The following is a 13,445-nucleotide window of genomic DNA, read 5'->3' on the forward strand; positions in this document are numbered from 1 at the left end:
TCCTTAATATATAGAACCTAGAAATCTGAGGCTCCTCTTACTTTGGGGCACACACACAGAATGAAATACAGTGGTAACTCGGTTTAAGAGTAACTTGGATTGAGAGCATTTTGCAAGCAGAGCCCTCAGTTTTTCAAAATTGTAACTTGGTTTAAGAGCATTGCTTTGGTTTAAGAGCTCCCAGTACTGGGTGAGAGGTGGACCGAGGGAGGGGCATGATCTGCATAGTGTGGTCTACAGCCCTTTACACTGACCCAGGAAGTCTCCCTCACCTTCCAAATCATAGAAAATCCACTTCAGGCTGGGGCTTGCATCAGGGGACAGAACTGCAACACCTCTTTCCCCAGGCAGAGAGTGCTGCATTTATGTGCCAACATTATCCTGCTCATTCCTTCATGCTCCCTGCAGTCCCTGTCGGCCCTTGTGTTTCCCATCCTCTCCATTCCTGCTATCCCTGCACTTATACTCAGCTTTTCACATACTGCTGCTATAATGTGCCTGCACTTATACTCAGCTATACACACTGCTGCTATAATGTGCCTGCACTCACACTCAGCCAAACTGCTGTATAGAAAAGTTTCTGTCACTGTCTTCCTGCACAGCTCTGTTATTCTCACTTCCTGATTGGCCCATGCTTGAACACACCCTCCTTCCCCATTGCTGTCATGTGACCACACAGACCTCTGACAGCAGCCCTGCTTCTCTATTCTAGCCTGTTGTACTACACTACCGCTTATGGGAATCTGCAACTCCATCCTGTATCTACAAACTGCTGCTGTTTTTTTCAGGTTTATGCCTTTACTATACATTATACTCCACATGCTGATTGCTATACTGTACAGTAACTCACAATATGACATATTAAGCTGTTTCTAAATGTTTCATTTGTTCTACATGTTATTCAGAATTTAAAAAAAAATAATTATTTTTCGGTAGTGTCCTTTATGTTTAATGGTGAATTGGGATGCAGGCACACACGGATGCTCCCACATCCCAATTCAATAGAATTAAAGTTTATCCGGTCGATACTGCAGTATTGGTTGGGATAAACTTTAGTAACACCGGCCGTTCTGTGACATGGCTGGGTCACAATACCCATGATTACCATCTGTATTATAGCTAGAAGAGACATTCACAGTCTTGCTGCTTGTCATGTCAACAGCTGACAAACCCATTGTCGGATAAATATATAAGAGTAGCTGAGCTTCTATAATGCAGGGGGCAATACGCTTTTTCTGATTTGAAGCTGATACTTTCCAGAAAACAAATTAATGCAATACGATCTACATGTTTTATTGGTGAGAGGCCTGCTGAGAATGCTGCGATTCTGAGGAATCCCTAATCATCTCTAGTTGCCTTCTAGTGTAGGAAAATGATAAAAAGGAAACAGATGAGCATACTTGCAATTATCTAATGTATAGTTACACAACTAATAAAGTTAAAAAAGACAAGAGTTCATATATTTTAACCTTTAACCCTACTGTGTTGTTGTCCGGACAGGGAGGTGAGGACAAGATGAGACAGTGAGCCCTGATGCTAAGCCCACCCACTGTCCCTACCTACTTGCCTCAGGCGTTCCCTGTACTGGATATGTGCGACATAGAACAAGACAGACAAACAAACACAATAAAGGGGAGAGTCAAACAATCCAAAGTCCAAACTAAACGGGCAACGCAGTACAAAATCAGAAAACAGTTGGATAATCAAAGATCAGGCGAGAGGTCAGGTAACAGAGGGATTAGTTACGGGGATCGCAGGAATAGACAGGGGGAGCTGGGATCAGGGTATAAACCTTAATAGCCGGCGCTGAGAGACTGGCTCAGCTTTCTTTTATGAGGATGAAGAGCCCGGTCCAGATCCCCATTGGACCGGGGGTTTGATCCTCCAGGTTCCAGACAGGCAGAGGAAAATGTCAATCAAACAGACTTGCTCAGCTGCGGCAATCAAGGCTAGGAGAGTTCAGTGTAATTCTTGCATTGCTGGAAGCTGAGAAATAATCGGGCGTGTCACACAGAAGCAAAAACCAGGCCTAGTTCACACCAGGCTACTGCACATTCCTGACAGTTGTTTTAGAAGAAGGCAAAAACCCTTAGACAGATCCCAATTGCAACATCGCAGGGAGACTAATTCCTTCCCAACTCTGATCTCTACTACTGTATTGTACTATACTACTACTATACTATACTTTACTATTCTTCTATATTATACTAGAGACTGGCCATGCATGTACAGTGTTCTGTTGCAAATGGGGGACAAGCTACCTGGATAAAGGAAAGGGCTACATTTGAGGCTTCAGTAAAGTAGGCAACTTTATCATTTACAATTGCTTTAATGTTAATAGTTTGGTCTTTTGATCCTTATATGAGTGGTGATCTATTGTCTCTTGTATTAACTCACCAAACATACAGTAAGCAAAAAAATGAATTTTATTTCAGCAATACGATTGCATAATAATAATAATAATCTTCATCCTTACCAATAATACCTAGCAGGAAACCTCACACTTACTTGAACCCATAGCACTCCACTAACGTGTTGCCTTTTATAAATAACTTTTGGGAACCCAGATTTAGTGTGAAAAATTTACCTAGCTTGAATTTCTAACGCTAAACTCTCGGTGACCTTGGCAATATTACAGGAACATTAGGGAATAATATTTTTGCAAGGCTAAACCACTCTTTAATAATTTACTCAGTGTGTTGGGCACAAACAAGGCTTCTTTTTTCACCTAGGATATCAAATTGTCCCTTCCATTAAGTTGAGTTTTTTTGATGCCACGGCATAAAAGGCGCTCTGTCCGATTAGTGTGAAACACCTCTGTTTATGCAAGAATCCTAGGAAATACATGAACTTTTCAAGGGAGAATGTAGGAATCATTATCGTCTTCTGACTCTATGAATTAGATTTTGCCCGTTTGAAGGGGATCTCCCACATGCCTCTGAAATGCACTGGAAATGTTTATGAATATTTTCTTACTATATTTATCCTCCTTGAGCATAAAATCTTAAAGATTAAGTCTCATAGCGACACCCTAGGTGTATCCCATATGTTATTTTTGGTGGAATGCCCTCTTGCCCAAACATGGCACATGACTGATAAAATTATTACAAAAATATATACACTTCCCCTTGAAAGTCAAACAAATACACAAACCCGATAACTATGTTAAATAAACCAACATGTTCTAAGTGCCTTAAGTACTTAAGATATATTCAGGTTCAAAAGGAAACTTGGATAAATGACCTAAACATTGAAAACACTGCCCTTCTTTTTGACATTGTGGTTTTATAGGTGTGAGGCTACTTTATCATTCTGTCACCCAGTAATTTATTAGCATTTAATAGTGTAAACATGACTCCACTAAAATAGAACCTTTTAACTTTGAACTCATTGACATTAGCTAAGATACAATGCTCTGCCTAGCCTTGGTGTAATGTGGTTTAACTCTGTACATTAAATATATAAATTGATCGCCAGCCCTTTATTTTCCTAATCTAATATTTCTTTGTGATTTTTTTTCCTTTCTTTGTAAACCAAAGGAGCAGAAGAAAAAAAATTAGACATTTGGCAGAACTTAAAACAAAAGAGGCTGCAATAACACATGGTAAAAGAAAAACACCCATAAGCAAACAAGTTACATAAGAGCAATACAAATGTGCTGGCAGCTTGGGATCAACAACAAATAAATCGACATTAGATGTAAACCAAAATATCTAGCATACAACTTAGTTAGGAAGCTGGCAGATTGCAGAACAAATAAACAATAAGGCAAGCGAGCAGAGAGAAGAGCCGACAGGGGAGGGGAACAGAAGGTGGAAGCAGCAGAAAGTAGAGGATAAAAAAGAGAATAAAGTATGGGGGTATGTTCACACATAGTAAAATAATAGCAAAATATGCTTAAGTATTGAGGTGCAAATACAGCCTAATTTTTAATGTAATAATGGAATTCATTGAAGTGAATAGGAAATTGGTCGGCAATGCACACACCATAGAATTATAGCCATCCAAATAATGAACATGCTCATTATTTACCACTTACTTTTGCAAAATACTGCATTTTTTTCACTTATTCACAAATTTTGTTTTATTTTCATAAATTACTGCTGTAATAACTAGAGATGAGCAGACTTTTCGGATTTCTGGTTCGTGAGAACCAGAACGATCGGCATCGGATTCCCACTGTCTGCTCGCTCCGTTCAGCGGGTGGATACCTCCTAAGGAACACCTGGAAATCTGGGATACAGCCAATGCCAATGGCTGTATCCCAGTTTTCCAGGCATTCCTTGGAAGGTATCCACCCGCTGCACGGAGCGAGCAGACAGCGGGATCTGATACAGATCGTTCTGGTTCTCACGAACCAGAAATCTGAAAAGTCTGCTCATCTCTAGTAATAACCCAAGAAGGTAGGAGGGAGTGAGGCTTGTTTTTAAACTATCAATTTGTCTATTAAGACCAAATTTTTCTCTGACAGCCAATACGTTGATGCAAGAACTTCAGTAAAGACAATCTTTGGCTAGATTCACACAATATCTTTTTTAGGTAAAATAATGATCATGAACATGTCCGTTATTTTACATAAAAAGCATTGTGTGAACATAGTCTAACATAGGGGTAGGGAACCTTGGCTCTCCAGCTGTTGCAAAACTGCAATTTCCATAATGCGGGTGTCACGACCAGTGACACCAGACACACAGAGACAGTGAGCCCTAAGCTCAGCCCCGCCCACTGACTCTACCTACTTGCCCCCCTAGGCTAAACCCTAGGGCAGCAACTGGGCGGCGGTCCCTGTACTGACTTGGTGGGACAAAAAGACAAGACAGACAGACAAAACACAATAAAGAATGGTCAGCAATCTGGGTCACAACAGTCTGGCAGCAAAGGTACAAAATCAGGATCCAAAAGAGTAGTCGAATAACAGGCAATATGGTCGGGGGCAGGCAGCAAGCAAGCGAGGTCAAAAGATACAAGGCAGAAATCAGGAGAAGCAAAGACACAGAACCACAAGCAGGCAAAGACTAAGTCAATAACCGGCAAGGCACAGGCAGAAGCTGAAATCTTAAATAGAACACCAGGAACCAAGTCCAGAAGATGATTGGAGGGACCAGCTGTCAATCACTGAGGCAAGGCAGGTTAACTGTTACATGACCAGAGGAAACTTTGCAGCACAGACACGGGTGGGGCAGGGAAAACAATTAGCAGACCAGAAGAAATAAGACACAGTTCAGACAGGGCAAAAACAAGGCAAACAAAACACAGAATAAATGGAAGATTATGGCCAAAATCGCAGTCTTTGGCGCAGAGGTCTAATCTTCGCAGCAGAGGGTGGCACTGATGCCTTTTCAGGCGCAATCATGACAGCGGGTACAGTCAAAGCTAAAGCTTTGGCTGTCCAGGCATGATGGGAGTTGTAGTTTTGCAACAGCTAAAGAGCCAAGGTTTCTCACCCCTGATCTAACAGTACTTCTTACATATCAGTTGGTTAACTTTTTGACCCATTCTCTCATAGGTACAGTAGGGTCCTTCTCATTTTCCCGTGGCTAGGTTAGAAAAATAAAGCACTATTACCTTCATTTGATCCTTAAATGTTGAATTATTTGACATTCAGGAACTAAAGCATTAAAATGTTTCCTGTAGTAAACAGGACCCTTATGTATTTTAGAAGTAGTCTCTTTAGCTGCCTGGGTCAACATACTGCTTAGGAGTTATCCTCACGCCATGTGTCTGCAGTGGGTCGCATGTCTGCAGTGAGTGTTATTGACATCATGTTGCAATGGCTGGGATCAGAGTTATCTCCATCCCCAGCAGTTTAACTCCTCAGTGTTTTTACAAAAATGCTAGGATGATCGTGCATTGCAAGAGTTTCTTAGTGAATAACTTGCATTTTATTATTAAAGTCTCACTTTATTTATGAGTTTTTCATCCTGCTTCCCAAAAACAGAAGTAAAAAGGATTCAGTAGGTTCTGTGTAACCCAAAATAACTGAATACATTATTATTAGTATCCAAAAAAATACAACTCATTCTGCAAAAACGTTCTCATGCTATAGTAACAGAAAAAGTTATAAATCTTTGAATGTTGAGATAAATCAATAAAAAAGGAAAAAACAAAACAAAGTAGGCCTTGTCCTTCCTGGATAATAGTAAACACATGAAAAAAATTTGCCGCATACTGCCAGTGCTATATTATACGTTAACGATAAATTATGTGAATAATTTTGAATTTTGGGGTAAATTGGCGTAGCTCAGTGCATGATTATAGCTTTGGGGGTACTTTCATGTAATTTATTTGAGGTTGGGTACATTGAGAATGGCTGCTCTATAACACTATATTATCCCTTCTGTCATTCCCTTTAATGTGATTGATTAAATCATTCTCTAACATCCAGATGTGTTCTACTTGCTTGGAATTTTGAATATAATAAAGAAAGAAAATTAAGAAAATGTATTAGGAATGGGGGATTCTAAACTACAGAGCATTAGGGTATTAGACCTAAGGGGATTACTATGGATTCTTGTCAAATGGATGATGAAAGCATTTTTGGACTTTGACATATATTAGGGTTGGCATATTTGGATATACATTTCCTATTCTTCTGCCCAATTTCTAATAATGTCAATTTTAATTTTGATGTTTTCAACTTCAACAAATGTTAACAATGCGTTACTACCAGCTCTTAGCCACATGACAGGCTGGCTCATGCGGGATGTTACTATTCAAGTAATACATCTCACCCCATTTACTTCTTCCTGTTTTTCCTCTCCAATGATACAGTACCACGACATGGCCAAATGTGCTCTCAGAAGCCAGGCAGCTAGCCAATTCATACGCAGTGTTCTTCCTCATTTTAGAAACTGAAACAATGGGATCCAATCCAGTCCACAAAGCTAAAGAACACTTTTATCTGACAAGATATATAGAATAGTTACATTTGTAGCCAATTTGTATTATACAATTCACTATTATCAGTAGATTAACAGGAGAAAGATCCACACAGGACCAATGGACCGAAAAATCCCTCTTCATGCCAGCGCGGGTAGGTAGGTCATTTGGAGTCTCAATGTACAACCATGCTGTATGAATAACCTCACAGGAGCACTGTCTTCACAATCCTTTGGTTTATTATGCAACGCCTTTCGGCCATTCATATACATGCAGGCTTTTCTCAAGTATAAATCAAGGCTACAGTGTGCTACTTTTAAATGTTACAAGTTCACATTTGACAGATCACTTCTGGGTGTCGTATCCCGGGGAAGCTCCAAAACACAAAGATAAAAGTTACGGCGCTTCCCTGGGATACGACATTCAGAAGTGATCTGTCAAATGTGAACTTGTAACATTTAAAAGTAGCACACTGTAGCCTTGATTTATGCTTGAGAAAGGCCTGCATGTATATGAATGGCCGAAACTGTTGCATAATAAACTAAAGGATTGTGAAGACAGTGGTCCTGTGACGTTATTCATACGTGCTGTATATTTGGAGTGTAGTGTACATTGACACTCCAAATGACCTACCCACCTGCGCTGGCTTGAAGAGGGATTTCTTGGTTCATTGGTCCCTCGTGGATCTTTCTCCTGTTATTCCACACGCCATCTTCTTGGTGTTCCCTATCCAGCTGCAGTGTTTACTACGAGCCCTGCATAGAGTTGTGCCTATTTCAGTCAGGTGAGTGTGTCCATTATACACTTCTCACCCGTTCTCATGTTATATCACACTAGGAAGCGCCCCGCATCTCTTGTCTTTCCTTATCTGTAGATTGAAATCCACCAGTAAAATTGGTCTGTAAGGAATTTTCCAAGGAGACATGACGGAAGGTCTCCATAATAAGATGTTGGAGAGTAGGGGCCCATATACTGTTCCTATCATTCTATGAAGTGCTTTTCAGAGAAAATTGTACACATACAATAAAGCAGTTATTCATCATTCATGCCGCCTAGAGCTAGATGGCTCCGTTCCCTTTGGTCTATGTGCTACATTTGTCCATTTCTCTTTGTAAGTCATCGCCTATTGGATCCACGTTGCAGAAGCTCGGATATATTTACAACATTCGAGGCCTGATTTGTGTTTCATTTTTACAGCCAAATGCTTTTCAGTCAACACATGTGGTATAAATATCAACAGAGCTTCTACTCCAAGTTGCTCTTGGATAAGGTTTATAGCATTCACAGAAAGGATCTTTTGTTTTCAAAGTCAAAAAGTATCTCAGAAACCGCCAGCTCGTATCAAAACGTATACAGGCCAAGATCTAAAATAAAGTCAGTTTAATTGAAGGCTGCCCCTGTCTTCCTTATAACAAAGTGTTTCCAGTTAGGAAGTCCCATCTGTTCAGTTTATTTGTAGGTTGCCCCTGACCTCCTTATAACAAAGTACTGTCAGTTCAGAAGTTTATCCATTCAATTTAATTGTAAAATGCCCCGTCCATTTTATAACGAAACATAGAAGATTGTTGGCAGCAAAAGACCACTTGGTCCATCTAGTCTGCACTCTAGTATTTCCTTTCTTATTATCTTAGGATAATATGTTTATCCCAGGCAGGTTTACATTCAGTTATTGTAGATTTACCTACCACATCTGCTGGAAGTGTGTTCCAAGCATCTACTACTCTTACAGTGATATTTTCTTGTGTTGTTTCTGACATTTCCCCCAACTAACCTCCCACTGTGTCCCCTTGTCCTTGTGTTCAGTTTTTTTATTAAAAACCCTTCCCTCTTTAACCTTATTTAGTCCTTTTAATATAGGGTTGGTCGCTTTATAGTAAAATTGTTCTGTGTACAGTATTAGTAAGTGTACTCTACTGTATATACTGACAGCAGCTCCCTGTGTACCTCATAGAGCTAAAATCAGGCTCCGCTCCTCCAGGCTGGGCTGCCCAGCACTGTGGTGACTCTGTCCATAAGATGGCTGACATGGAGGAGCATGTGACCATGCCCCACCCCTCGGTGTCCACCATATACAGGCTCAGTAGTGGACCCATTTTACTAATACTGTACATTGAGCTATTTTACTATAGTAAAGTGGCCTGCCCCTTTAAAGCATTTCGATTATGTCCCCCCTTTCTACTCTTTCCTCCAGAATATACAAATTTAGATCCTAAATCTTTTCTGATATGTTTTGTGCTTTAGACCACCCACCATTTTTTTAAACCATTCTACTTCATACAGTAATCGGTTTCTTAACTCTTCGAGATTCAAAAAAACTTTCCCACTGACGTTTTGTTCGGTACTCGAACATTGTGTGCTATCTGAACAAAATCAGGGGAGACAACTGACAGCTGACAGCACCTAGAATGTATATTTATATGTTAAAGTTCGTTGGATCTTCTTTTAGAAAATACTAATAGGCTTAGACATATTTTCTGGGACAGCACTCTGGTATGTCCACACTGTTCTATTGTAATAGCTAATATCTGAAATCTTCTATTTCCCTCACCTCACTCCTCATTATTAGGCTATGTTCACACAGCGTAAAAGTACGGGTGCAGGTGGAACGCTGCATGAACATTTTATGGGGTCCCGACCACAGCGTATACACATGGTATACGCTTCGGCTGGGATCTCATACGGCGCTGCAAAGAACTAACATGCCACAGAAAGACCTGTCAGTTCACACAATGAAGCGAGCGGTTCCGGCCGCTTGCTTCATTGTGTGCTATGAGAGTTCTGATGTGGGCGCGCGCTGATGCGCCCGCATTAGAACACTGCGACCGGAAAGATCATCCAGCCGGTACTGCAGTAACGGCTGGGATGATCTTTGCAGAGACCGGCCATTCCGTGACCCGCGTCACGGAATGGCCGGTCTCATACGTCGTGGGAACATAGCCTTACCCCTGAATCTGTGCTTGAACATGAGGCCAAGTTGCTCCTCTGTCTATTGTTCCTAGGATTTTACTGGCTTTATTTTGGAAGCAATTTACTGTTCCGTCACTATAGAATTTCATTTCCTGAATCTCTGACATTAGACAAATGGAATACCTTACTAAAAAAAAACATTGCAACATGTGATATTTTCTACTGTTGACTGTCTACAGTTTTCTTACTACTACTTAACCAGTGTTACTTTCCCATGGCCTCCTTTCAACCCTCATTTTCATTGCTCTTTTATGTTTTTCTTTACTTGTTTGCACTTAACTTTGTTGTCATGCACAGTTTATGTGTTTTTTGCATACATGAAAAATTTTGATAAAAATTAACAAAAAATGAACCGAAGAAGAACACTGCAAATTTAGATGTAGTATATATAGCAAACTGTATAGGGTCTTAAAGATGAAGCGGTATTGAGGAGGCAAAAGGTCTTGAGGAGACAAAGGATCTATTGGAACCATAGTGTATTGAGGCAGGACTGTATTTACAGCTTACAAGTGGGGTTGTATTTCCCATTATAAAAAATCCACATCTTTGGGGTGGGGGTTGTATTCAGAAGAAGAGCAGAATGCTAAGCGGTGAAGCAGCAGGAACTTCTCTCTGCTGCTCCGTCATTGATAAGCTGATAGCTTACTGCCCTGCACTAGACACAGCCAGCTGCACTACAGAGAAAGTGGCTGCTTCCTCATCCTGCAGAGAGCTGCTCTGCTTCTTGGTGTCAGGTCGTGGTGGTGGTGGTGGTGGGGAATAGCATTTTTATTTTGAAAGGGGGTGAAGTATTCAGGTCCTGTCACTGCTCCTGCATCTTTATCACTAAGTTTGATTTGGTGCAATAACCTTTACATTTCAGGTTCAGGAAAATTTATAAATAAGGGCCATTATGTATTTTTGTCCGAGTCACGGTATGGCGGCAGCAGCTACCTCAAATTTAACTATCATTTTTTAAAATTACTTAGTGCAGCCTCTTCTAGACACAGGTTATTGGATGCCTAGTAGCAAATAGTGCTCTATTTTGAGGAGATAAAGGGTATAGAGCAGTGATGGCCAAATCCAATCCTCAACCGGACCCCAATGGCATATAGTTGTACACAACAGAATCCTGCAGGGTACAATGTTCGATGATTTTGAGGACCAAGTTTGGCCACCAGTGGTAGAAAAATGAATCAGCTGTTAAGGAGGCAAGTGTATTAGAGGAACTGTCTGAATTTCTGACATGTCTACTTCAGTAAATACTTTTTTCCAATAATAATAATAATAATAATAATAATTTGTCAGCACCTTTCCCTATAAGTTTGCAATGTGCTGTTCCTATGTTATGCCTTCTAAAAATATATGAACCAATTGGCCACTGGGTGTTACCATTCTCTTTGTTAACGGAATGTGTCCCTACATGGCCCGGCACTATCAGAGTATGTAGAAAAATATACTTCCAACTGGTAACACCAAATTTTCAGTTTATTCATTTGTTTCTAGAAGGAATAAGAAAGGAACAGCATGATGTAGAGTGCTAAGAAAAGATGCTTTAGAATTATCATAGGAATACAATTACTGAAACAGACAGGATTGGCTACAGGTCCCCTTTAGGACACAGATGATTTTGGATTATTATGTGTGACCACTTCTGATCAATTGTTGTTCTTGTATTTAATAGGTTCACCGTATCCCAGGCTACATTGGCTGAAGAAAGACTTCCCCATGCCAAATAATTCATTTGTGCTTTCAAACGGTTCTCTACTGCTGACAAACATCACAGAGGAAAGCGAAGGAACCTACATGTGCATTGCAACGAATGCTCTTGGAAAAACAGTAGCTATGTCTGCTGTGCACTTATCTGGTTCGTATCAAGATCTCCAACTGCATTCTTTGGTTATGAGCTAGTGTGTGGTGAAGTTTTATAATCCTATCAGTTTTTATAGCATTCCAGAGGAATAATAGCTGTAACAAAATGTTGTGCCATTGTTTTTTTTTATAAACTTCTAATTTTAATGAAAAAAGGCAGCTTTGGATTATTTTGGAAATTGTAACCTTTAGTCCAGCATGTGGTTTGAGCATGACGTCTGTCTGGTGTCTCTTCCAGCTCATTATCCTGGTATTGTACTGGTATTGGACTACGCTTTACATGTGCAAAGTAATGAAATGCTAACCAACCCCTTTTAAAGTTTAAGGTCAAGCTTTTCTCTTTTGATCTGCATATCCTCAGCAAATTTCAAGAAAGGTTTCCAGGATTTGGCTAATCTCCATTTCACAATTTATATAAAAGAAAAAGTCTCTGTGTTGCCATTTTGTAATAAAGTCTCAGTTTACAATATTGGATAATTATACAAATCAGTGTTAAGGAAAGGCTTTGGTAATACTTTATTGATTGTGCCTTACGCTCCATACATGTAGTGTAGTCAACAGTTTCCAGCGATTGTTGGCACCAAATTGAAGGATAATAATATATGTAACTTGGTAACCTCTGTTAAACAAGTGATAAGGTGTAGATATATCATCAGTGTGAAGAAAACAATGAATATCTCCTCATCGCTGCCTGGTCTCCACTCCTCTGTCCTCCCCCTCCCCTCTGAGACAGAGGACATGTGATCTCCATCTGTTCTTTGGACCAGGGATGCTTTGATATGTCTTCTGTAACTGACTCACACCCATTAGTGATCACCAAGCCAGAAGCAGAATAACCCAGTAGTGGGTGGGCACCAGGCAGTTATTGCATGAGGTGCAGTGCATGTTGGTAGGTGTAGTTTCCTGGCTGGGTGCCATGATGTAAAACTGGGATCATTTGTAAAAGTTTCAGTCTGGGGCTAGGAACAGCGTAGACAAGTTGGAAAGGTCAAAAGATCGGCAGGGGATCAGTAAGTGCACCTATATGCTTTTGGTGCATTTTATATTTTTATGGGATATACCCCCTTAATACATGATGCCATTATGAATATTCATAAAGCGGAGTGCTGCAGGAGCTGGTTAGCAGTTGGATTGGTTCAATAAGGGCTACAGGACCACCCCAGTGCACCAAAGAAAAATAAAGCTTTATCAGTAATGGAGCAAATAGACGGTTAGCCAGCACTTCCTGTCCTGTTAGAATCTAGAAGCAGGTTACTGTATATTGCTAAATTCATGCTGTACCGTGAAATAAACTATAGAAAACTATAGAAACTGATTGCCACTACAGTACAGAAGAATTTCTGTTTGTAACTAATTGATGCAAATTTGTCAACATGATCCCATTACATTTAGGAGAGGGCCACCCAGGCCAGAGGTGACTATATACAATAATTATATATACATTTTTTATCATTATAGGTAAGAGAATGTACAGCTTTACAGACGAGCAGGCTCGGAAAATGAAAAGGCGAGTTCTAATGGCATCTACTGTTGGAACTAGCATTGTGGGTAAACTTGGAGACCTTTTACGTATTGGTAAATTTTCTTTTTCTATACGATATATTGATATTTCGATTATGCATATCTAGTGTTAGATAATATTTACTTAGTACTGTTTAAGATTAAAACCAATTCCACTGAGTTTATGTGTTTTTGGCCTAGACAAGGATTGGGACTAACAAAGAGAAAAACTATGATGGACCGATTGA

The 13,445-nt window shown here is 40.1% G+C and overlaps 1 protein-coding gene across 1 annotated transcript in view; it reads left to right on the plus strand.

The window, feature by feature from the left end:
* ADAMTSL3 (ADAMTS like 3) overlaps positions 1–13,445 on the plus strand; it is a 367,623-nt gene that overhangs the window by 334,805 nt on the left and 19,373 nt on the right. The window contains exons 24-25 of the mRNA XM_069983695.1: positions 11,510–11,692; positions 13,156–13,272. Of these exons, the coding sequence (XP_069839796.1) occupies positions 11,510–11,692; positions 13,156–13,272 (300 nt within the window). The remainder of the gene's footprint in view (positions 1–11,509; positions 11,693–13,155; positions 13,273–13,445) is intronic.

This window comes from Dendropsophus ebraccatus, chromosome 1 (assembly GCF_027789765.1).
Source record: "Dendropsophus ebraccatus isolate aDenEbr1 chromosome 1, aDenEbr1.pat, whole genome shotgun sequence".
Classification (NCBI taxonomy): Eukaryota; Metazoa; Chordata; class Amphibia; order Anura; family Hylidae; genus Dendropsophus; species Dendropsophus ebraccatus.